The sequence below is a fragment of the Electrona antarctica genome (assembly GCF_951216825.1).
Source record: "Electrona antarctica genome assembly, chromosome: 5".
Taxonomy (NCBI): domain Eukaryota; kingdom Metazoa; phylum Chordata; class Actinopteri; order Myctophiformes; family Myctophidae; genus Electrona; species Electrona antarctica.
This window is the reverse complement of record NC_136810.1, coordinates 42,113,092-42,139,647: the sequence shown is the minus strand read 5'-3', so window position 1 is coordinate 42,139,647 and position 26,556 is coordinate 42,113,092. Positions and strand designations below refer to the sequence as shown.

Sequence of the window (26,556 nt, the reverse complement as noted above, 5' to 3'; positions counted from 1 at the left end):
GATAATATACTCGCTGCTGTATGTCTTACCCTAGCTGTCCGTCCCTTTACACTCCTCTTGAAGGATGGTTATTCTGTCTGGCGAGTGGCGAAGAAGGTTAATTTTGGTTTATTATTCTCTCTCTCTCTCTCTCTCTCTCTCTCTCTCTCTCTCCTCATCAGGAACTTTCAACGGTCTTCCAATTTTGTATGAAATTATTTTTTTTCCTTTTTTTTTTATAATGAATGAGGGACACAGAAATCGTCCGCCTATCCATTACAGCTCATTTCCTCTAGTCACTGTAATAGATTTCCTCTCAAACATTGTTTGTTTTCGCTTCCAAATTTGCTCCTGCTTTCAGAATTTCACAACCTGTTGAGATTGTTCCTTTGTTTCACATCAGAAAACCGCAGTTCTATAATTTCCAATAAACCCTCCTTACACAATCATTGTACAGTTGTACACGGCAAGTTTAGTCATTTGTCATATCCGCACATTTTGGTGCAGTCCCTGTTGCAGTTTATTCTATTGGAAAATCTGTATTTGCATACTTGTTTCTCTATTTATTGCCGGCTGTATGGGATGATCTTTCCAGGGGGGATTAAGAAAGGCACTTGTTAGTTTTTTTGACAGCAGCTTGTGCATTGGATTTTGTATTGCAGTAGCAGGCAATTAAAGTGAGTGGCTTTGCAGTTACAGATCACCTAATTTTATCATTTTGTGTCCGATCTGTTGAAGACATCCCTGAAATGCCACCAGTGCCAAAATGTTTAGACAATATTGTATGTTTGTCTGACTGTAAGTTCAAGGAAAAGTTCACACAAACATTCCTTTAAAAAATATATATAATGACCCCATGACGGCTTGAATACAAGGAGCATTTTCATTTCAACAATACGGTGAATAAAGAATCCCCAAAAAGTAAAATGGAGGCCAGGTTAGTTCCTGTTTGCTCCCACCACCACCCCAGCACCACCGGTGGGCTCTGCTATTTCTGTTCCCCATGAGGGGGGGGGGGGGGGGGGGGGGGGGGGGGGTGTTATTGTATATCTATCTCCCTGCTCTTAAAGGGACACTTCACCCTTTTTGAAAAAATATATGTTAATGACGTTTAGAAGATTTAGAACACTTTCCTGGGGTCTTTATGCGTGTAATATGTGGTTTTAGATATTTTAGATTTTAGCAGTGTCCATGATCAGGCTCACTTCCTTCCTTCCTGGATTACATGTTGTCTCAGTAAGGGTGCTTCCAGACAGTGGAGTCACCAAAATGCCAAAAGCCGCGAGCGGCGAGCGGCAGGCGTCTCTTCCGGGTTTTTAAGACAGCTCACGGCTTTTAGCATCTTCATGACTCCACTGTCTGGATGCAGTGTAAGACAGCCCTGCCCCTATCCACAAGGAGGAGCTGTGCACCAAAGCATTATGGGAATTGTAGTCCAGGAAGGAAGTGAGCCCAGTGTCTGTGACAACATGGACACTGCTAAAATCTAAAACCACATATTACACACATAAAGACCCCAGGGAAGTGTTCTAAATCTTCTAAACGTCATTAACATATATTTTTTCAAAAAGGGTGAAGTGTCCCTTTAAGAGCAGCCCCTCACCAGGCTTTCCACCAGGAAAATGTTCTAAATCTTCTAAACGTCATTAACATATTTTGTCCAATCCAATCCACTTTACTTATAAAGCACATTTAACACAACTGAGTTGAAACAAAGTACAGTATTTGTAACTCCTGTTTGTCAGATGTTTAACAAGAGAGAGAATACTCCGAACTGACTTTTAATTCTGGAGATTCTCCAGTCTGAGACTTGTCAGAGTCTCTGTCAGATATCATCATTTTCCCCGCTGGCGCTAAACCAACATTTGCGTCACAGAAAGACAGCGAGGCCACCACAGCAGCTCTAAGGCAGGGGTTCTCAACCTTTTTGGCCGGGGACCCCCGAAAATGCTTTGGCAACGTCTCGGGAGCCCCACCCCGCCCCCTCCCGACCCCCAATCTAAATTGACTGCTACAATAACCTTAAACCATTTTGGGCGGGAACCCCTTTTGGTGTTTTAAGCATTGTTATAATTTAGCTATTGAAAAATAGCAGATCTACAAGCTCATAGCACGCCACCGAGTGGCGCGCTACGAGCTTGTAGGTCCGCTATTTTTGAAAAATCGTGAAAATAATTTATAAAGAAACCTTTTTTTTTTTTTTTTTAAATAATTTGGGGACCCCCTAAAATAATTTGGCGACCCCCCGAGGGGTCGCAACCCACGGGTTGAGAACCCCTGCTCTAAGGTATATAAATGACATAGATGTTGAAAATTAGTGGAATTCCCCTTTAAATACCCCGCTCGATTGGTCAGCTGATTGCCACGTAGGGCAGGCGAATGACATATGGTCTTGCATAACACTGAATGACTGAACTAACTCCGCAAGCTACGTATCATAAAAAAATCACACCCATGTGAACTGAGTGGTGCAAGGTCTTATATAGCCTGATCAGCTGTGGTCTGACGTAATGTCAGTGACCATAGTAACCATGCTCATTCTTTTGGGCCCCACGTACAGGTACACACAAACACGGATATAAACAAAGCTGGTTGTTGGAGTGGTTTGCACCACTCAAAAAAATCTGTTTATACACTCCAAAACCATCCTCACAATGTTACCCAAAGTCATACAAACAAATTCTCCTTGTGTTTAAGCAATGAGTAAATGATCAGGGAAAAAAATGCATTTTTGGGGCAAGCCACTCCTTTAAATGTGCATTCTGAGCCTCTGCAGTGCCTGATTTGTCCAATCCAATCCACTTTATTTATAAAGCACATTTAACACAACTGAGTTTAAACAGAGTACAGTATTTGTAACTCCTGTTTGTCAGATGTTTAACAAGAGAGAGAATATTCTCCAGTCTGAGACTTGTCAGAGTCTCTGTCAGATATCATCATTTTCCCCGCTGGCGCTAAACCAACATTTGCGTCACAGAAAGACAACGAGGCCACCACAAGCCTCCGTCCGTAGCTTATCATGTGTGATGCTCTTTGGAGTTTAAAATGATCTATCAAAATCTCTCTCATGGAGGAGAGAGACCTGCACCTTTGCTGTTTGTTTTGTCTCTCTCTCAGGGATGGCAAGCCTGATGTGGGAGAAAACAGGAGAGGGAATGGTCAGATACGAGTGCAGTATACGATTAGCCACTTCAAGCCTAGCTGCGGCAGCGCAGCCTTAGTGGTGTATATATATGAGACATTCCAGCTCCGCTATAATGGCCGTATTATAGGATAATGGTGGTAGTTACAGAGCCTCTTATTTATTCGTGTAATTCTACCTATCCGCAGTGAATGGAATTCAAACCCAACCTGCATGTTTTTTTTGTGTTTTTTTTGTCCGAGAATGGCTCTAGTTTTAGATTATGCTATTGTTGTTTATTTATACCATGCTAATCTACATCCCAAGGAAAATATGTGTGTGGGCCTTTATGGATGGGAAATGGATTTATTTTTCTGTTCACTATTTTACTTTCCCAGCAGGCCCTTGTTTTACCATAAGCCCAAAAAAACCCTATTGAGGCCTTTAGGAGGGCCATTATAATCCACCACTCCTGAATGAAGTGCCATACTGGGAGTCTGGTGCAAGTGCAACGCACTGGTCCTGGGCCTGGTGAGAGCAGGAGTGGACCTGGTGAGACGTAGGAGGGGCCCGGACAGGAGTCAACCCACAGAGCCTATAGTCCTTCCATGCGCCAGAATCTGGTTCTCCCAGTCCTGGCAGAGTAGTTCCGGAGCAACAGATTGTGTGGCCCTGTTTTTTCCCTAATGGGGCTGATTGAGGGTAGCTAAGCTACTGGGACGTAAGTCGGGACTTTATCACCCCGGCTCGGTCACCTGAGTGAGGGGTATGATGTTCAAGAGACCCGAAACCCCGATGACCTTGGGATATATCACTGAGGATACGTCCCAGGTGCATCCATGCGATATTTTTTGTTATGCTATTGTACAGTAGGTCGCTTTGAGTTAAGCTTGATTGAAAGGTATATTGAATATATTCAATAAATTATATATTCGCAGAGTGACGCGTTTTGAGCTTGTGGCTGTTTTTGCTACATTTGTGTGACACAGAATGACGAAGTAGGGCATTCATATCAACAGTTTCTGCCCGACAGTATATGGAATGTGGCCCTCATGGAGTGAGTATGGAGATATAGTGACTCTCTCCATCATCACATGTTGCCCACCCCTGGTTTAAGATAGTGAATGGCGAGAGAAAAGCAGCCCCTTTTACTACAATGTCCACCTTTGGCATATGCCGTTGAACAGTTGCAGCACTCGGTGCAGCAGTAGAAGAATGTGAGCAGAACATTGCTATTCATGCAGTTTGTCGATGTGAAGGTTGTGTACCGGCGTACATGATGTTGCTCTAAAAGAGCATCAGTTCTGACTTGATTTGGATACATGGAAATTGATAATAATATCCCATATGATAATATAACTTCATTCCTCTATGCCAGTGGTTTTCAACCAGTGGTCCAGCTAAATGGTGGAGAGTTGGTAACCAAATGGACCCTTATAGATCTTAAAGTCTTGATTGGTTTATTTTTCCCGCTCAAGAGTTACATCTGCATTACATAATTTACAAGAGGTCTACACAATATTAGAGAATGTAGAAGAATTGTTATTTTAATCAACGTTTGCCTGTTATCTCTCCTAATGGTACCAACATCAATACAGCATGGAATTGTGGAAATCTTATCTTAACGACAAGTACATAATATTCTAAGTCTTGGGTATGAGAGGCTACATCTCATCAAATGGTGGTCCGTGGCTCAAATGCTGAATAAATAATGGACCTTGATGTGAAAAGGGTTGAAAACCACTGCTCTATGCAGCAGATAATTATGTCCATACCCTCTCACTCAGGATTATAATCTTTGTATTTATTTATTTTCAGGAAGGCGCGGTGGTGGCCCTGTTTAAAATCTGCCGACAGGACTGTTTCAGTGAGCTCTATGCTCACGCCCTGCGGACTGTGGCCTCCGTCTGCTGTGTGGAAGAAGGCATCAGCCAACTGGACAAGGTATACACACTCACATACACATGAATGCACAAACATAGTATAGACTTACCTGCAAGTGCCTGAGTGCACGCGTGTATGTGCACGCACGCACGAATGCACGAACGCACGCACGCACGCACGCACGCACGCACGCACACACGCACGCACGTAAAGTGTTATGGCTGGAATGTCAGTTTATTTTCACAGGTGAATATGCTAAGAGCAGCAGGAGATGCAGTCCCACTCCCATGGCAGAACTATTCCTGTGATCACAGAGTTGGAGGGATCAGTAGTCAGACCGGGGAGCTTTAGCAGACAAAGAAACACTTGTTTCACTCGTGAGACTTGTTTCGATGGAGCACAAGTTCTCCCAGGGTTGGGAAATTAATACCAGCAGACAGCTGAATGCTGGGAAGATTCAAAAGCACACTGTGAATTACTGTAGAAGTGTTAACAATTGTTGTGACATTCAATTTAGAAAATTGTTGGTTGAGAGAGATGTTATCTCCTTGTAACCTGACTCCGCCAGATGGGGCAGCAGAGAGTACACTGGGTTCCCCCCTCCTGCTCCCATCTGGGAACTCTCAGACAGACTTGATGCCCGGCCACAAAACGGCCTGGCCAATCAGCGGCAGCTAGAGGCGGGATCAAGGCATACACAGTGCTGCCTTGCCCCCCATGGCCTACACATTAAGATGACTGACAGTTAAATTGCACTTGCATATTCAGGCCACAGGTTTCCATTCCAGTGGAGGGGGTCACAGCCGGAGGCTGGGGGTTCTTGACATGTATAAGTTTGGGAAGCCCTGATCTAGGCTAGGCAATGCTGTCATGTTCTACATAAGAACATGACAGCCACACGTCCAAGTAACGTATACCTATGGTGAGCAGACTGAGCACAAATCAAGTTGGTTGGCCTAAGCAGTGTTGGGTCAGCTACTTTGAAAGCGTAACTTGTGCAGCTACAAGTAGCTCACCATGACAGTAGCTTGATCAAGCTACAGTTATGCCCCTTTAGAAATGTAGCTGGAAAAGCTACAGCTACATAGAAAAAGTAGCTCAGCTACTTTGAGCTACTTTTTTTTTATTTCAGCGTTAAATTGAGAACGTACAATGACGTGTATATGAAACAAATATATAAATAAAATAAAAAAGGGGTTTTGTTGAGGATACTGTTACATTATGACATTTGATCGTGAATGTTACAGAATGTTACAGATATCTTAACTGTAAAAAAAAAAAAAAAAAAAAAGGCCAGAGGTGACTAAATAAGTAAGTGGTTAATACTCAGCTGACATCAGGCCATAATATGGCCTGATGTCAGCTTTACCACTTTCTCTTAATTGGAACAAACAATACTACCTACAATCTTGTTTAAAACAATGAAAATAACTAATTATATTTGTATTGGTATGACCATGACGGGCCACAGATACATTAAGCAGGGGCCGCTGAACAATGTTCAGATTGACAGAACATAAGTGCATATTTTAAAACAACGTAGGATAAAACCCACACTTGCACATTCTCTCTATCGAGGATTCAATTTTTAGAGTGTCAAATATATTTTTCCAGTAATGCAAACATTACTTTCTTATGCAAATAATGATGCCACACCGGTGTGCTGTGTTGTGCGAAGAGCAACTGGGACGGCATGTAAATCGTCCATGTGTAAAGACACCGGTGCAGCGACGAGAAGCGGCCAATGGCATCCCAACAGGGACCGCCAGTGAAGTCTAAACTCACTCAGGCTTGAGAAAGACACCTGTCAGTCACTACTGAAGGGTGACGCACAGGAATGGGGATGCCCCTGCTGCCTTGCTCATTGGTGGATAAGATGTCGTTCGAGTCTCTGTTGGTCCTTAAGAAATCCCAACATGGAGAGAAGTAAAGACCCTGCATCTGTTGATCAAATATAATCACTTTGCACACATAAATTGCAAAATATCCTATGTTAATGTACTGTATCCACCATTTGTAACCAAATGTAGGTCTGTTAATCCTCACTAAGGATTGTACTGTGTAGACTCGGAGCATTTAGCTGAGAGTCATAAGACTAGAACAGTGCCTGTTGGGCACCGGCCTACTCGTGAATGATTGGAAATGCATGGCACACCCAGTTATGTAATGATTTTATTATGCAGAATTATGTGTGAGTCTCCTTTTCTGGCCATACAGTATTTATGGAGTTCTGTGATGACATGAGTATAATGCCAGGGGTCCGCAACTTTTCTGACATGAACGGCGAGGTCGCACATCATTGTGATGTCAGAACATCATTGTGATGTCAGAACACATTGTGATGTCAGAACATCATTGTGATGTCAGAACACATTGTGATGTCAGAACATCATTGTGATGTCAGAACACATTGTGATGTCAGAACATCATTGTGATGTCAGAACATCATTGTGATGTCAGAACATCATTGTGATGTCAGAACATCATTGTCAGAACAGGCAGTCAGAACAGGCAGTCAGAACAGGCCAGCTCCATATACAGTATGGAGATCTAGGGCTGATCAGGTGTTGGTGTGATCCGACGGACTCGACACACACACACACACACACACACACACACACACACACACACACACACACACACACACACACACACACACACACACACACACACACACACACACACACACACACACACACACACACACACACTTGGTGCATATAGATGTAGGGTTTCAGTGTTTTTGCTGACACATCTGGTTGAATTTGTAACCTGTCAGTAGTCCGATCATCACTCCAAGTGACTGTACAAGGCTGTCATAATTTTTTAGGTTTTTATTGTTCTTATAGTTCTAGATATTGCTGTACTACAGTGTCTTTACTCTCACTCTGGCATTGTTTTGCCAGCTGGTCAGTTTCAAAGGAATGAAGGGCAAAAAGTATGATTTGGGAACTGTAGCTTGTGTGTGTATACAGTACATGCATAATGTATGTGTTTTGGTAAAGTGCTTACTATACATGCAACAAAGATGAGGACAACAATGAACAAAGACTCATTATGCTTTGCCTCTTATCACTTTAAAATGCCACCCACAGGACACACTATCTCAGTGTGTGTTTTTATGTAAGAAAAAAAGACACTGTTAGACATTACCAAAGAACAAATGAATTAAATTATGATAAACAAGCTGTGTGTGTGTGTGTGTGTGTGTGTGTGTGTGTGTGTGTGTGTGTATGTGTGTGCGTGCGTGCGTGCGTGCGTGCGTGCGTGCGTGCGTGCGTGTGTGCGTGCGTGCGTGTGAAGAGTAGATTGTTCCACGTCAGCGGCATTGCTGCTGACGTCGGTTCGGAAAAAATAGGGATGCAAAACCTATGCATCATGCTTTCTGTCTGTCTGTCTGTCTGTCTGTCTGTCTGTCTGTCTGTCTGTCTGTCTGTCTGTCTGTCAGTCTGTCTGTCTGTCTGTCTGTCTGTCTTCAACCCTATAGGCTCTGAGCCACACTCTGCTACATATATACGTGAACTTGTAGATGTGCTATTTTCAAAAGATTTGTATACGTTTTGAAAACTTGAAATGGCACCTTCTGCACAGTCAGTACTTTCTACTTTTGGTACTTTAAGTACATTTTGATGTCAATAATGTTGTACTTTTACTCAACCTACATTTAGAATTTCAGACTTTTACTTACAAGTAACGGAGTATTTCTACATTGCAGTATTGATACTTTTACTTTAAAGTAAAACAATTGAGTACTTTTACCTCTACTGCTTATGATGCAGAATGTGATTGTATAACAGTATATTTTTCAGCCAGTGGTCCTTGAGGGGGTTCCAGGTGGTCCCCAGTGGTCCAGGGACCACCAGTGGTCCTTGAGGGGGTTCCAGGTGGTCCCCAGCTAAATGATGCAGAGTTGCTAACCAAATGGAGCCTTATAGATGTTTAACTCTTGAGAGTGTAAAATGCAACCAAATGGACCCTTATACGGTTGCATTTGACGCTCTCAAGAGTTGCATATTGTTAAACATCTAGAAAATGTGTTATTTTGATCGTTTCCCTGTTGTCTCTCCTAATGGTACCAACATAAATACAGCATGGAAATGTGGACAGAAACTTATCCAAAGACAACCTATTCTTTAGTTTTGGGTCTGAGAGGCTTAATGTCATCAAATGGTTCTCCGTGGCTCAAAAGATGAATACATAATGGGTGAGTCAATCTGGAGGTTCCACCTGATATGAAAAGGGTTGAAAACCACTGTTCTATATCAGCTCAGCAGCTATGAAGGATTGTACAACACTGCCACCATGTGGACTGAGTGTCCTACTGCTTTTCATTAATCCATCTACTTGTTCTAACACACATGCACTCACGAACACACGCACGTACACGCACGCACGCACACACGCACAGGGAGGCCGCAGTCACTTCTGTGACACCCAATCAAAGCTGAGATTTAATTGGAACCTCCAGATTGACTCACTTCTAATTATAAATGTGCTCTCGCAGCACTTTTCAGCGCCTATAACACCTTTTATTAGATTGGCCCTCCGTTCTCACTCAGATATACAAGCAGGCTTTTTATTTTATCATTATTATTATTATTTGTAATACATCAGCATGCATTACCGCCGGGGGTCCCCAGCCAAAAACGTTGAGAAGCCCTGCTCTAGAGCCAGGCCATGGGCTTTGGTGAGTGATAGTGTCCGATAATTAAATTTAGTAGATTATGATGCATTTTTGTTGTTGAAACCCAGGGCCCTCTACATCAGTGCTTCCCAAACATTTTCACGTCAAGGACCCTCAAATTGACAGACATTAGCCCACGGACCCCCATTTGAAAAGATATGCCAGGGACCCCCATAAGAGAAGAAGAATAACTTTACTCTATGTTGTTGATCTTGTTTAATATTCTTGTATATTTGTAATGTTTGTGTCTCATGGCTGCTGTGACACAATTACTAAAGTGTATATAATAACATTCTGTTTTGTTCACGTATGCAGTTTGACACATAAGCAGATTAACTGCAACACGTATAGGAAACTTGCATCATCAGGATGCAACACGACACCTTTCCAACAATACAACACATTCTCTTCCATTAAGTGTGATTAGGCATGATGATGCACACACTTTGGGAGGGTGCCAGAGAAATGCACTGATTAAGGAAAAGACACCTCTCAGTGTAGTCCCGGCACTCACAGGCCCGGTCGGTCGGGTGGCTGTTAAAGACACCTCTCAGCAGTGCAGTCCCACTCCCACCAGGCCCGGTCGGGGGGATATTAAATGGGGGAGTGTTACTGTTTTAATTACTGTGGCTTTATGGGCAGACTGCACTAAAGTGTCACCCGGGTTGACCCCAGCAGGACACTTTACTATCTGTCTGCTAGGTTTAAAATAGCTCCGCATCTCATTGTGGTGATGCTGCAGTTGTATACTGCCAGGTGGAATGGGCACAGTGCCCACTCAAAGTACACTGTGTCAACTATAAGATTCAGTTGTATACTGCCAGGCGGAAAGGGCACAGTGCCCACTCAAAGTACACTGTGTCAACTACAGGCAGAATGGGCACAGTGCCCACTCAAAGTACACTGTGTCAACTACAGGCAGAATGGGCACAGTGTCCACTCAAAGTACACTGTGTCAACTACAGGCAGAATGGGCACAGTGCCCACTCAAAGTACACTGTGTCAACTACAGGCAGAATGGGCACAGTGCCCACTCAAAGTACACTGTGTCAACTATACAGGCAGAATGGGCACAGTGCCCACTCAAAGTACACTGTGTCAACTACAGGCAGAATGGGCACAGTGCCCACTCAAAGTACACTGTGTCAACTATACAGGCAGAATGGGCACAGTGCCCACTCAAAGTACACTGTGTCAACTATACAGGCAGAATGGGCACAGTGCCCACTCAAAGTACACTCAATTCAATTCAATTGAAATGTGAATTTGTTGATTTTGGTTCTAATTTTGGTTCTAGATTGTGTTGAATGTCGAACACGTGTTCCAATGGATGGAGTCAGGTTTTAAACATTATTAACCACTTACGCGCTTTAAACTTGATGAATACCAAAAATAGTTGAAATACAAGCTTGTATTGTAGATAAGCTATTTTGCTATTGTTGGAAAAAAGTACATGTAGTGAAAAATATCCTTCCAGTCCCCACCCGGCTTCCCTCCCAAACACGGACCAGTTGTGTAGACCCGCATGTGGTTCTAACTTTTAAACCTTTTTCATATCAAGGTCTATTATGTATTCAGTATTGGAGCCACAGACAACCATTTGATGAGATTTAGCCTCTCAGACCCAAAACATGAACCTCTGATGTAGACGCTTGGGGCTTGGTCAAGCTAGCCGGATGCACTGCTGTGGATTCAAATCTCCATAGACTCTGCTCTGCGGTGGTGGGCCTGCTTTAGGCCACAAATATATGATCTTTAAATAAAATAAAAACAATTGTTCGCGCATCTGTACATCCCCTAAAATAGGGAAGGCAGTTTTAAAACATAATTAAAAGTGATATGACCCACATGATGTGACGTCTGTGTTTCCTGGCGTTGCAGGTGGATGGGATTCTGTGCCTGGCGGACATCCTGACGGATGAGAAGAGTGCGGAGGCGGCGAGGGCGGAGGCGGCGGCAGTGGTGGCCCAGATCACCTCCCCTCACCACACCTCCACCAATCACCTGGCCAGCTTCCTGGAGAGCATGCATGACATCGTCACCGCCCTCATCAGTGAGTGGTCCAATACTGTGAAGCATTATTGGACAATTACAACTACAATTTAGCAGTGTTGGGTCAGCTACGTACATGCAGCTTAAATTGCTTAACACTGCAGTTAACAATGAATCATAGCTAATAGGCCTATTAATTAACTTTAATAGACCTATTGCTTACTCCACTATACGTGCAGGTATTCAAGCCTCAATTCTTATTGGAAAAAAACCAAACATCAAATAAATAATTAAATAACTAAAAGGAATAATTAAAACCAGTGTTGGGCAACTTAAGATACATGTAGCTGACCCAACAGACGCCCATGAAGCTTTCAGAAGCTTCCCCTTCCATGACCATCATCATCTATCATCTCAGATCTTTTTTTACATCTGAAACATTTTCTAAATATGAATTTAAGCACATCCTATTCTGTCACATTTTGATGGACAGATCGGTGAGATCCAATCAGGGCGTGCGCAAATCTCTGCCGCGACCCACCCCTCTAGACCAGAAACCTAACACGTTAGCTCAGGCTATTGAAGTGACTAAAACTATGACGACAAATGTTCGTCGACTACCTTTTTTCACTGACAAAAACTAAATGGAAACTAAATAAAAACTAAGCTATGATGCCTAAAACTAAGACAAAATATATTGACAATTTTGTCAACAAATAAAAACTGGACTAAAATGTTGTGGAGGGCCTAGGTGACAAGAGATCTAAAATAGAAGTCATTTCATGTTTGGCTGCGCTCTGAAAATAGCAGATCTACAAGCTCACAATGCATCGCAGCGCGTGGTTGCGCTGCTATTTTCAGAGCGCAACCAAGTGTAAAATCAGGCATTACGACGGCATCAAGGCCCGCCAAAATGCATTTTAGTCAACAAAATCAACTGTAGGTTTAGTCGACGAAAATCACATGACATTTAGTCGACTAAAGCTAGACCAACACTAAAACATTCCAGGTGACTAAAATATGACTAAACTAAATTGAATGTTACTCAAAAACTAAATGACAACATGTGCTGTCAAAATCAACACTGTATTGAAGCATTAGTACTGAAAGTGAAGACCCATGTGTCTCATGCGCCAAGAAAAGCAGATCTACAGGCAGACGTACTGTAAGCTGAGCTCACAACACATACATTAGGCGAGCGTGACTTAGGCCAGTGGTTCTCAAACCGTTTCATGTCAAGGACCCTCATGTTGACACTCATTAGCCTGCAGACCCCCATTAGAAATGATATGCCAAGGACACCCATAAGAGGAGATTATTACGGCTCTAGTAGTGATTCTCAACCATTTTAATTTCAAGGACCCACCGGTTTGACCTGAATTAGGCTACGGTCCCCTATTTAATGGCATTTCTATCTCTGGGACCCCAATGTATATCGTAAAAAGTTAATTTAACTCTGAGAGTGTACACTCTCTGAGTTACAGACCCATAAGGGTCCATTTGGTTACAAACTATCATTTAGCTGGGCCCCCTGGACCCCCCCTGGACCCCCTGGAACTCCCTCAAGGACCCCTAGGGGTCCCCGGACCCCACTTTGAGAACCACTGACTAAGGCTTTACACTTTGTCGTACAACGGCGTTGTTCTTGTCAAAAGGAGCCGATCTGCTATCTTGTAGGAGTGATGTCACATTCTCTTTCTGGTTGGAGAACATACGATAGCATATAGGCCTATAGGGCTCCATCTTGTGCCACCCTTATCCCTTATCCCTAAACTTATTTGCCATTTTTTACTATTTTGAAAAACATTATAAAATAGTTCAACTATCTACCTCGAGATGTTGTGAGCTTGTAGATTGGCTATTTGAACTATTTTAAAAGGTTTTTTTAAATAGTAAAAATGGCAAATAAGTTTAGGGATAAGGGTTAAGGGGTGGCGCAAGATGTAGCCCATAATCTTTATGCTAGTGTTAAACTACCTGCGGCTTTGTGAAGGACATGTCTTTTGAATTATATTTCACAATTCATGTGTAATGTGTGCTGTAAACAAACAGGGATGTAAGATGAAGGAAGCCCAAGGTTTCTCTTAACAGTAGTAGGCTAACTGCTTATAATTGGAGTTTTTTGTTTTGAAACACTGTGAAGACCATGTTTTGCTCAATACGATGATTGCCAGAGCATGTGGAGACTTTTATTGGAAGTAGTGCGTACCTAGTATTATATGTACCATACTTATCCGTAAGTGACAAAGACACTCGAGTAATTTAGGGCACGTTCGGAAATTGCGCACTGAGTGCACTGTGCAATGCAAACTAATTGGTGAGTGTGCTCCGGTGCGGCATTTCCGAACACGCCCTAAATGTAGAGTTCGGGTAAACTCATCTATACATTTTGTATCCATTTTTGTATTATCTATGTGTTGTCTCACATATCATTGACATTGGATGATAGCAGTCTAAAGTTGAAAAAGAAAAACATATATTTTATTTTTTGTTTTATTGATTTATTGATTTGGGGTTCTGTGTTTATTTCCCCATCCAGAGTTGTGTGAGACCGCCTCCTGTGGTGAAGTGTTCCTGCTAGCATCAGCAGCGTTGGCTAACATCACCTTTTTCGACAGCATGGCCTGTGAGATCCTCTTGCAGCTCAACGCCATACACATCTTACTCCAGGCCTGTAGGGACCGCCAGAGAGTTGACACGCCCTACTCTAAAGACCAGGTAGAGGAACCATCTATGACCGTCTGTATCTCCATAGACATAGAATGGTAGACGCCTCCTTTGGCTCTGAGGCGTCTGTATATCTCCATAGACATAGAAAGGTAGACACCTCCTTCAGCTCTTGGGCGTCTGTATCTCCATAGACATAGAAAGGTAGAGACCTTTCTAGGTGGAATAGGAGTGAAGTTAATTTTGAGTCCCTTGTTTGTGCCAAATCTGGGTTGCACATGGTTGGTTGAACTCCCTCTGGTGTTGTAGTTGTGGACTTCGTTGACATTAAGGAAGTATTTGGACAGGTACATGGGTATCTTGGTGGTGTAGCAAATCATGTGGACCAGACCTAGCCTGGTTAATAAACCAGACCGAATCAGCCGTTGGCAAAAAATGTTTTGCCTGCCAGCGGATTAGGGTCTGGCGAGGCTCAGTAGCACGCCTCTTTCCTACAACCGAGAACAGGTCGGGCCAATCGGGACACGGTATGCAATATGGGCGGGCTTTGGTACAGTGACGTTCAATGCTTGAGACCTTTGACTGACAGTAGCTCTGACCAATTGCGTCGAAGAGAAAATGTTTGAACCCGCCCCCCAGGAAATGAAATCCAAGTGGAGCCAGCCCAGACTAATATACCGCGACAGTGTTGTGTGATATTAGTCTGGCTTATTAGCCAGGCTATACCAGACCCATTGCAAGATGCTGTACTCTGACGTCAACCCTAAGCCATTCCAGCCTGTTAAAGTGGGCAGGGGTGAGGTGGGTTCGGGGAGTGAGGCCGAGTAGTAGCCTGACCAGTTTGTTTTGGGAAGTCTGGAGCCTTGTTTAAGGGCCTTTGAGGTGCTGTGGTACCAAGAGGTGCATTCATAGTCGTCAGTCGAAGAAACATTGTACGAGGGCTCCTGTTAGGGTCTTCAAGGTGTTTTTGTTGACCAATGAGGAGATCCTGTATAGGAAGGTATGAGTAGGTAGGGTATTGCTGAACTGCATGCATATGAAAACCTGGGATGTTTACATGCAGGATAAACCTAGCTAAGTCATTTCACATAAGGTAAATGTATGAAGTATGTTTTAGGGTTCAGGCTATGTCACATCTTATTTGTTTTGCATGTGGTGCCATTATACCTTCTTGTGTCATTCATTTTCAATATCAGGTGGTGACAATTCTGGCAAACCTCTCAGTCTTGGAGCAGTCAGCCCCAGAAGTCCTTCAAGAAAAAGGTACTGATATTTTTTGTATTTCATTCTAGTATCATAGTAGCCTATAACACTATGATGTGCGTGCGTGCGTGCATGTGCATGCTAGGAAGAGTCTTGCATGGATTATGAAACAATGCAAGACTCTAAAATAAAATTGGCACATGTCAATGCAATGTTTCATCATGTCACAAGAAACAATGCAAGACTCTAAAATAAAATTGGCGCATGTCAATGCAATGTTTCATCATGTCACAAGAAACAATGCAAGACTCTAAAATAAAATTGGCGCATGTCAATGCAATGTTTCATCATGTCACAAGATGGCAGCAGCGTCTCATATCTGAGGCACACAACTGTTGATGCTTTAACTGAAAATCATTGCTGTGGTGAAATGGTATAAAGTAGTTGCTTGAATTCCTCTTGCCTTTTATTGACACAAACGTATCATACCACTCTCTTTCATTGCTGCAGCCTTTTTCTTCATTTGTCACTTTTGTTATTTTGTTTCTGTGTGATTTGTGTGTTCTTATTGGATTACCTCTTGGTCTGTGCTGATGATGGCTGTCATGTCTCACATAGGGATGGGAATTATCAATCAATTCATTTATTTAGGTTTTGATAACCTTATCGATCAATTAACTGGTTAGTTGATAAGCATGCAGCATTTTTAATCTGAGAATCTTAATTTCCCTCAATGTCTAACATAAAAATCTGCATTTTGCTGATAAAAAAAATACAAAAGGCATATTATATTCCTTAATCAAATATTGATTTGACCATTTGAGACACAGGGCCAGGCAATGGCATCTTTGGAATACAATGAAATGAAAAGTGCACTGTCTTGTCTGTCACATCACATGCAAAAGCATCAATCATTATTGAATGATATTTAGTATTGATTGAAAGGGGGTGGGAGCAATAAGCCATGCTTCTTCTCACTCCTTTTGAATATGCTTTTGTACTTTTTTTTAATATTGTTTTTAAAATTGCTTTATTCAAATACACATTTCAATCAATCAATCAATCAATCAATCAATCAATCAATCAAGACGTTTCTGGGGGGACTTTCTGGGTCAAGTTTTTTTGTTTTGTTTTTTTTGTTTTCAGTGCCTGCCTAATCTGGTGGGTAGACTTAGCCCTAAAGCTATATAAAAAAATAAAAAATAAATGACGGTGACAAATTAACCTGTTTCCGAATACTCCACACTCTCTCTTACTCCAATATGCTCACATACAGTAGTGGAAAATCCACCACTGTTATGTGACTGTTACTGTTATGTTATATGTTGAGCTTCAAGCTGTAACACTAGCTTTTGTCTTCCAGGCATAGAGAGACTCCTCCTGCTACTGGGAGAGAGGCCCTCCTCCTCCAGTCCATCAGAGGGCGCTGCATGCGAGCGCGTCCAACAGAAAGCTGCCGTCACCCTGGCCCGCCTCAGCAGAGACCCTGATGTGGCTCAAACAGCCATCCAGCTAAAAGGTACTCAAAGCCAAATTCCAATACCCAAAATCTCGGCCACTCGCTCACTCACACTCGATCACTTCAGCATGGCGGTGTAACAGTGAAATTGGTGACCTGACGAAATATGTGACCATCTTGCGGGACTTCACACAACTTACATGGAAGTCTTTAAATACGTGGCCTGAATACCACTAGATTGAACTCTGCTAATAAACAAACTGCAACGATTTACATTCGGACACTGACGTTATGTGATTGTCTACACGATTGTCACATGCAGTCTGGTCGGGGGAGAAGCAAACCGTGCCTACTTTACTTATAGGAGACCATTTGTAGGCTTTGTGTACCATTTCGCCTCTAGTGGCTCCAACCGAGATTGACCATCTTTAAATATTAAAAGTCTTTAAAGGTACGTACTGTAGGCCTGGGGTGTCTCAAACAGCCATCCAGCTAAAAGCTACTGTAGGCAAAGAGATTCTAGAACAAGAGGCGAAACTCCTCAAATATTTGGAATCACCACTATATGCTGCCCATAGACATAAAAAGGTAGATGCCTCTTCCGGCTCTGGGGCGCACGTCAAAATTTAAGGCACAATTTTTCCGAGATTCCTTGCGAAGCATGAACGGAATCTTCTGTGTGCGTATCATATAGGCCTATAATGAAACTACTGCGACGCACTACGCGCCGTAGTCACTTGAGTGACAACGAGAGACATGGAGGTGTCCCTGGAAAAAAAACGTCTGGGTTTCCGAGGCTACATAGAGGAGTCCCATGAGTGACGTCACTTGGGCAGCGATAGCGTGCCTTCAGCAAATGCCTTCAGCACTTCCGCAGTCCGCTTGACTTCCTGCCTTCATTGGAGACACGTTGCTCCAATGTACTGCAGCGGCCAGTGAGGCATCTATGTTTTTTAAATATCTATGGCGCTGCCGCCTCACTCCAATATGGCAGCAACGCTTTGTCTATGTAACACCTCAAACACGCACAAAAACATGCACGGTCGCACGCACACGTGCATACATGCATGCGCACACATGCACCCTGACATTCTGAATGAATAGTATTTTCTGCTTTGATCCATTCATAAATATGATAAATAAATGGGTAAATCAGTATATGAGAGTAGAATAGGATAAAAACAAGTTTTTGTTTTGTACAGCATGACTTTTTAATGTTTATTTTTAAAGTAACCAGAAGTTGCGTCATCACTCCAATATGACGGAGGCACTGGGTGCTGGTTGTTACTGTGGGACTTAATGGGAGTTTTGCCGCTTGTTCTAGAATCTCTTTGCTGTAGGCTGGGTGGCTCAAACAGCCATCCAGCTAAAAGGTATTGTAGGCCAGGGGTAGGCAATCATTGCCACAAAGAAGGGTGATCACAGGGTCAGGCACAGAAGTGTGTGAGAGAGAGAAGTTTAAAATAAACAATACAAAGTTTAGTCAAATAAATGAAGTTCCTCACATTCATGTAAATTACATCCTGCACATAATTCTACAATCTACATTAAAACTGAACTCTGGGCCTGGGCCATGGCTCAGTGGTCCAGGCACCTTGGCTGGTAATCCAGCCTGGCAGTGTGCCGCAGGTTCGACTCCCGATCCCGACGGCCTTTACTGCATGTCATCCCCCCATCTCTCTCCCCATTTCCTGTCAGCCTACTGTCTGTCCCTCTATAAAAAATATAAAATAAAGGCGAAAGCCACAAAAAAAACCCATTTAAAACTGAACTCTGACTGGGGAGGGAGTCTGGGAGATATAGGTGGGTTATTGTTAATGATCTAATGATCATTATAACAATGTGAGAGAAAATATTTAAAAAGAAGGTAAACTGTTATATTCGTGGGCAATCTAAATAAATAAAAATGTGGTGTCATTCAAATTAATGTTGACATGGCACACTGACTATAAAATAAAAACAAGACACACACTGGGTTATAGTTACGGGAGCATTTCACTTCACTTCAACCATATCTTCAATTGGTTTAATGCTCATCATGGCACAATTTCTGTCTACTCGCTCTGTATCTCAGAGGTGGGCTGTGGACAGTCCAGAAACATGCCTATACCAATGACATCAACTTACAGTTTATTGAAACTACAGCCTTCGTCTTCCTGGAAATGTTGCATGCTGAATTAGAAGCCGTTGGTCTTGCTTAAAAAAAAGAAAAGAAAACCTGGCCGAAATGTGTCTTATGTGCTGCTGCATGTATGCACAATAAAAGACTCGCAACTGAAAAAGGACTCTTAAGTTAGTGCTAGTGATCATTTAGTACTGGTCAGGTGCATGAGAGAGAATGGATGTGCAACATCCTGTCCACATTCTGTATCTCTGCCAAGCTGGGTGGAGATCAAATCAAATCAAACTTTATTTCTAGGGCACATTTTCAAAGACCAGAGGTCAACAAAAGTGCTGTACAACAAGATCAGAAAGCAAGCATCACAGAGAACAAAATATACAAATAGCATAGTATAACAATTAACAAAGCAAAAGACAAGTATTACACAATCTAAGATAACATTAACATTATGAACCATTTTATGTGTAGACCTGTGAGCATTTATCAAGCTTGAAATGTTGATTGTCCTTCTCGTCTACAGCTGTCCCTCGCCTTATTGAACTCTGTCGCTCTCCTGCTGAGAGGAATAACAGCGACTCTGTCCTGGTCGCATGTCTGGTACGTACTGTACATACAGTCATACACGAGTGTGTGTCTTAAGGATGTTCCTGTAATCTTGTGTGTCTGTGTCAAAAAGTGTGTGTGAGAGGATGTTTCTGTAGTGTGTGTGTGTGTGTGTGTGTGTGTGTGTGTGTGTGTGTGTGTGTGTGTGTGTGTGTGTGTGTGTGTGTGTGCGTGCGCGTGCGCGTGTGCGTGCGCGTGCGTGCGTGCGTGCGTGCGTATTGTACATAGATAGGCGTATTATAATCCAGAGGGAAATTCAATCTGTTTACGAGGTGACAGTACAGTAAGTACTTCATGTCAGGTTTTTATGTGCAATGATGTCTTCCCTTTGTATTTAGGGTTTCTTCCTGGAGGCTGAAACCTTGACAGTCAAACGTGCCAATGAAAAAAACAGTGATATTGTGACATCACATTATCATCCCCTCCCCTAACCCCTCCCCCTTTTTATCATACAACAACAGCTGTGGGTGCGGCTTCAGTTCAGGTGGATCACCACCCATCAGGCAAACCAGGCATACTTAATTAACTGGTGGGCGTGTCCACATAAAAACACTTTTTTGAAAACCATATTCCTCCTTATATAATACCTGATGATCATGTTTTAGGGTTGAAAAAAACCACGGTACTCCATCTTTAAGTACAAAGTAGTAACAGAGATGTAGAAGTGCATTATGTAGAACTGTGTGTATGAAATCTTTCTGTAGTGTTGTTTATGTGTTGTGCAAGCGTGTCAGGGTGTTTACTGTGTGTGTGTGTGTGTGTGAGTATTGGAGCGTGCACAAGTACATGTGTGTCTGAACTGAATGTCTGCATGTCTACATGTGTACAGAATGTGTATCTCTGTATATACAGCATATTATGTCACACACCGTCTTCCTCATTCAATGTGTGGCATTTCAACATCCGAAACCTAGAAATATGTAACGCTCTCAGAGGCAAATTATGCCCTATAGGCCTATGGTGTCGCATGGAAAAAATAACCAACCTAAAAGCCCATAGCTAGTCTCTCGAGACAGACTGTTGACAAAAAGAGGGCGCTGTTTTTCCTTTTTGAGTTCTCAGATCGAGATGCTCATAACACATTACAATGTGACAAATTGTGAGCCTGTAGCTATTTTCCACTATTAAGACTTTTGAAAATGTTTGACCATTTAAAAAAACAAATCATAAATAAATGACGTGCCCTTAACAGAGACACCAGGTTGAAAGTGGATAACTACTTTACTGTCCCTATACTCATACCAGTGTTGTAGTTTTAGTCATAGTCTTTTGAATAGTTTTAATTTAGTTTTAGTCACATTTTAGTCACCTGGAATGCTTTAGTGTTAGTTTAGTTTTAGTCGACTAAATATCATAACTAAATCTACAGTTGATTTAGTCAACTAAAATGTATCTTGGTGGGCCTTGATGCCGTCGTAATGACTGATTTTACACTTGCTGAAAATAGCCGATCTACAGTACAAGCTTGTAGATCTGCTATTTTCAGCATGCAACCAAGAGTAATATGACTTATACTGGATCTCTTGTCCACTGCATGGTCCCTTACTAACATTTTAGCCTAGTTTTCAATTGTCGACAAAATTGTCGATATATTTAGTCTTAGTTTAGTCATCATTGCTTAGTTTTCATTTTAGTTTCCATTTAGTTTTCGTCAGTGAAAAAAGGTAGTCGACGAGGTTTTCGTCGCAGTATTAGTCGACGAAATCAGCACTGGCTGCACCACACTGAACAACCTATCTATCCATCAGTGGTGCACCAAATGACTGGTCAGCTTAATTACGTCCACAGGGCAGCATGGGAACACATCAAACCAAACCCAGCATCTTCAAACTCCAACCATTATAATGAGAACACACAGGCCTGTGTGTTTAAATATGTACATGTCATGAATATGATTCCTCCTCATGTTTTATCATTCTCTCGTTTCGATCATAATTGATAGGACTTGATCATATTCATAATATAGTACCAGAGTGTGTGTGTGTGTGTGTGGGGGGGGTCTCTGTATTCTTGCCGTATGTGCGTTATTGAACAGCCTCTCTGTGCTAATAAGACATGCCCTCCCTTTCTCACTATACAGTAATGCAGCGCCTGCAAGTTCACTCAAATTAACGATGATTCTTCTATCTTTTTTAGCCAAGGGTTAATATGCAGTGCATTTGTACAGTATGTGTGGAATGTTTGCCTTCGATGGATGCAGAGGGCTGTCTGACATCATTAATGTAATAATCAGCGAAATATTTTTGAAATTATTATTAGTCTAGAGAGAGCATTTCGCTCTCAATCCACCCCCCCTCCCACCCCGAAATATAATGGATTGCATTTTATAGCGCTTTTCTATGCACTACACGCCTTCTCAAATCGCTTACGTACATTGATTCATTCAGTCGACGCCAGCGTCACACACCAATGGTGGCAACCACTGGAGGCAATGTGAGGTTCAGTGTCTTGCTCAAGGACACTTCGACATGTGGACAGGAGGAGCTGGGATTCGAACCGCCGACCCATGGATCATTGGACGACCTGCTCTACCTCCTGAGCCACAGCCGCCCCACTTTACACAATATGACTTCAAAGTGTTAATTTGTACAGGTGCATTTGTGCATGCACTTTTCGTTGTAGTGCGGCAGCCGGGCTTGTGGGGTGGGAAATTTGGTATATAGTCTTTTTTATTGGCCTAAAATATTGTCTATATACATACATTCATTAATCCACTTGCTGACCGGCTGTCAGTATTGAGCAATTTATTTTATAGGGGTTTCTTGTGACCCTACAATATTTTAGGCTACCAAATTTCCCACTTTAAACAAAAGAAGCCTGTCGGCTGCCGGACTACGTTGTATGTGTATCCAGTGCCAGATCCTAATATGTGTGTGTGTGTGTCTGTATGTGTGTGCGCGTGCGTGTGTGTGTGTGTGTGTGTGTGTGTGTGTATTCTCTCCAGGCTGCACTGAGGCGGCTAGCAGCGGGGTGTCCAGACAGCATAGATGCTGCCGACCACCAACAGCTCATCAAACCTCGGCTGGTCGACTCCTTTCTGCTGTGCTCCAACATGGAGGAGAGCTTCGTATGATCGCCCTGGACCTTCTGAATGCAGCGAACACTAATGGAGCTGAGCTCAAAGTGCACCAAGACATCACACGTCCAATGCCGGTGTTGAACAAACCCGAGGAATAACAGCAACAATATGAATAATACACTTTATTGTACAGAACCTTTCATGCATAGAATGCATCTCAATTTTGCTTTACGATATTGGAAAATGCAATAGAAACATTTACACAGCTGGCTAATATTGTATACAGTGCATGGAACCTGACAGTTTTCAACCCTCTTGACATTTCCAATATTTTGCCGTGTTGCATCCTTTTCTGTTCAACTCAGGATGAGTAATTTTTTGACAAGGTCCAAAAAAAAGAAAACATATTTACACAGTACCTGAGATAAGATATAAAGGTGCGTGAGCATAACAGCCGGTGTGTACTGTGCATTAAATATACTTAATGACATTAGTTGCTAACTAGGTGCTAGGACATGCGGATTAAGGTTTGTGCCAACCGTATAATCCACATAAACACTCACACTGGTACTGTATAATCTGTGACACCGGTGTAATCCGTGAGTGGCGTATGAGGTTAGATCAAAAAGAACAAGAACAAGAAAGGTCAAAGGGGTTGACTCTGTTCAGGCTGCAGTACCCGCTATAAAGCTTTACAGCAGCTCACAGAACATGCCTCAGCACTATATCACAATTATTGGAGAGCATGTGCGAGCAAACAACAAGAATGCATGGCTGAGGGAAGTAGGGGTGCTGGGGGGGCTGTAGCACCCCTTCCCCCCAGGCACAGCCCCCCCTCGAACAGGAGGGGAAGAAGAAAAAAAAGAATAAAATATGCTGTATCACAGTATTGGCACCTTATCCTGGTTAATTGCCTGTGTCAGTTCGTTCATATAACTTGCGTGTGGAGAGGGAAAGTAAAGGCCACGTTTGCGCGTGAAAATGCGCGAAAATGCGCGTGCATGATGCGCGTGCACGCGCATTTTTGCGGCGCGCGCTATGCGCGCGCACCCCCTACTAGACGCTCAGCCCCTGCGAGTGTAAAGTACTTCCCGCGGGCCTGCAAGAATGATAGCTATAACAAATACTATAATGATATATGAGCATGCACCCACATTGAATGATAGCATTCTATAAACATGTTGAACGTGACATACCCTGTCAATTTGAATGGAGCTTGATTGGCTGTCAGTCTTTCATCAAATTGCTCTGAAAGTATAGTGAGCCCAGCAATATTGTTCGTTATAGTTGTGGTGTGGACTCCGCCATCCGCTTGAGTTATGGATTTTAAAAGGATATATGTATAGTAGGGTTGTCCCGATCCGATGACGGGATCGGAAGATCGGCTGAATTGGAAAACCTTATTTATTTTTGCTTTTAGTCAAGATAAGAATAATCTTAAATTAAGATAAGATTTTCTCTGTTAAAAAAGATAATAATTGTAATAACTGAGCTCATTATGGACCCATATGGACCCAAGTGTATATAAATATTGGATCGGGACAAATCGGTATCGGCAGATACTCAAAATCAAATGATCGGAATCGGATCAGGAGCAGAAAAATGTGATCGGGACATCCCTACTTTATAGTTGTTATATTGTAGTTATCGTTCTTGGTGTGGATGACCCTTAAGAGGCTATAAACCAATCACAAGGCATGCCTGTGTTGTTTTTCAACAACTCCGTAGTTCAACTCCAAACTGAAAATCATGGTCATGGTAAACTTTTCGGGCAACAGCTAGTGGCTTTTTTTACTGAATCATTTATTTATTATTATTATTATCATTATACGACACAGGATTGCACATAGAAATATGGCTGTGTAGGTGCAGATGTATCATTCCTTTGAGCTGAACGCAAGGCACAGTTCTATTGTAAAATGCAATATATGCACTTTGATTAAACAAAAATCCTTTTTATGAAAACAATGTACAAAAAATGATTTTCTTTTGAGTGTAGGGATTCCATTCACTATCATGAGACCTTCATTTGGAAAACTACGCATTGCAAGGTAAAGTGCATGCCAGACATTCCAACAAGCCGTGTTTTCTTCTTTGTCTCTGCTCAAGCATATTTAGCGAAATATGAAGAAAGAAAAATTAAGAAACGAACTTTCACTTTGCTATATACTGTATTGCACTATAGTACTGCAAGTGTGTGAGTTTGTGTTCAAGCTACAAGGACACAAGCTGTAGTTATAGCATTCAGTCAGACAATGCGAGGAAGAACAATCATTCATAAAAGAGTTTAGTGTAACACTTGTATATTTGTCTGCACATTAATTGAAGCTACAACAATTCCACAGTAGGCTACATCTGCAGTGCTGGGTCTTAAGGGTTCTTCAATACCTGGGACTATGAGTGCCATAGTGCACTTCTTATTCTTTACATTTTGTGAGATGATTGTTTGTTCCATTATCCATGTTAGGGTCTGTGTCAGCTGCCAATTCAAAGCATTCAAATAAATTAATTTAAATGTTGGTTCATACAGAATTTTCTATAATGAAGTCTTTCTTTCACCAGTAAGAGTTAAGGTCCCTGCACACTGCTGCGTTTTTCGGATTTTTAGCTACGTTTTTCCGTCGGTTTTCCTGAAAAACGCGTCCAGTGTGCAACCACCTTTATTGAGGTATTGGAACAATGCCCTGTTATGCAAAAAAAAGAAAATAAACGTATAAAGTATTTTGTCTCTTTTGGGAGAATTGTATGTCATACAGTGTACATTCCAGAATATCTGCCATTAATGTCATGTACAGTGACTGGAAAATATGTTTTTAAATGAGTCTTGTTGTATATGATTGAAAAAAATGATTTTTATTTAAAAAGAATTACTATTAAGAATGTATGGCATGTGATTATTAAAGGGAATCATATATAGGCCTATATGATGTTTTTGTCTGTTTCTTAAAATGACTAGAAGCATGGATTCATCTGCTAGGTTGAAACAAAGCACATCCTGGACATGCAGACAACATGACTAGAAGCATGGATTCATCTGCTAGGTTGAAACAAAGCACATTAAAATGACTAGAAGCATGGATTCATCTGCTAGGTTGAAACAAAGCACATTAAAATGACTAGAAGCATGGATTCATCTGCTAGGTTGAAACAAAGCACATTAAAATGACTAGAAGCATGGATTCATCTGCTAGGTTGAAACAAAGCACATTAAAATGACTAGAAGCATGGATTCATCTGCTAGGTTGAAACAAAGCACATCCTGAACATGCAGACAAAATGACTAGAAGCATGGATTCATCTGCTAGGTTGAAACAAAGCACATCCTGGACATTGCAGACAAAATGACTATAAAGCATGGATTCATCTGCTAGGTTGAAACACAGCACATCCTGGACATGCAGACAAAATGACTAGAAGCATGGATTCATCTGCTAGGTTGAAACAAAGCACATTAAAATGACTAGAAGCATGGATTCATATAGGTTGAAACAAAGCACATTAAAATGACTAGAAGCATGGATTCATATAGGTTGAAACAAAGCACATTAAAATGACTAGAAGCATGGATTCATATAGGTTGAAACAAAGCACATTAAAATGACTAGAAGCATGGATTCATATAGGTTGAAACAAAGCACATTAAAATGACTAGAAGCATGGATTCATATAGGTTGAAACAAAGCACATTAAAATGACTAGAAGCATGGATTCATCTGCTAGGTTGAAACAAAGCACATCCTGGACATGCAGACAAAATGACTAGAAGCATGGATTCATCTGCTAGGTTGAAACAAAGCACATTAAAATGACTAGAAGCATGGAT

General features: G+C 42.0%; 1 protein-coding gene across 1 annotated transcript in view; it reads left to right on the top strand.

Annotated features, from left to right (window-relative positions):
• The window catches only part of insc (INSC spindle orientation adaptor protein), a 70,155-nt gene extending 47,203 nt beyond the window's left edge, over window positions 1–22,952 (top strand). Inside the window, exons 7-13 of the mRNA XM_079501034.1 lie at window positions 4,919–5,044; window positions 11,550–11,721; window positions 14,200–14,378; window positions 15,524–15,590; window positions 16,894–17,049; window positions 19,632–19,708; window positions 22,659–22,952. Of these exons, the coding sequence (XP_079357160.1) occupies window positions 4,919–5,044; window positions 11,550–11,721; window positions 14,200–14,378; window positions 15,524–15,590; window positions 16,894–17,049; window positions 19,632–19,708; window positions 22,659–22,787 (906 nt within the window). The 3' untranslated portion in view covers window positions 22,788–22,952. The remainder of the gene's footprint in view (window positions 1–4,918; window positions 5,045–11,549; window positions 11,722–14,199; window positions 14,379–15,523; window positions 15,591–16,893; window positions 17,050–19,631; window positions 19,709–22,658) is intronic.
• The last annotated feature ends 3,604 nt before the right edge of the window (window positions 22,953–26,556 follow it).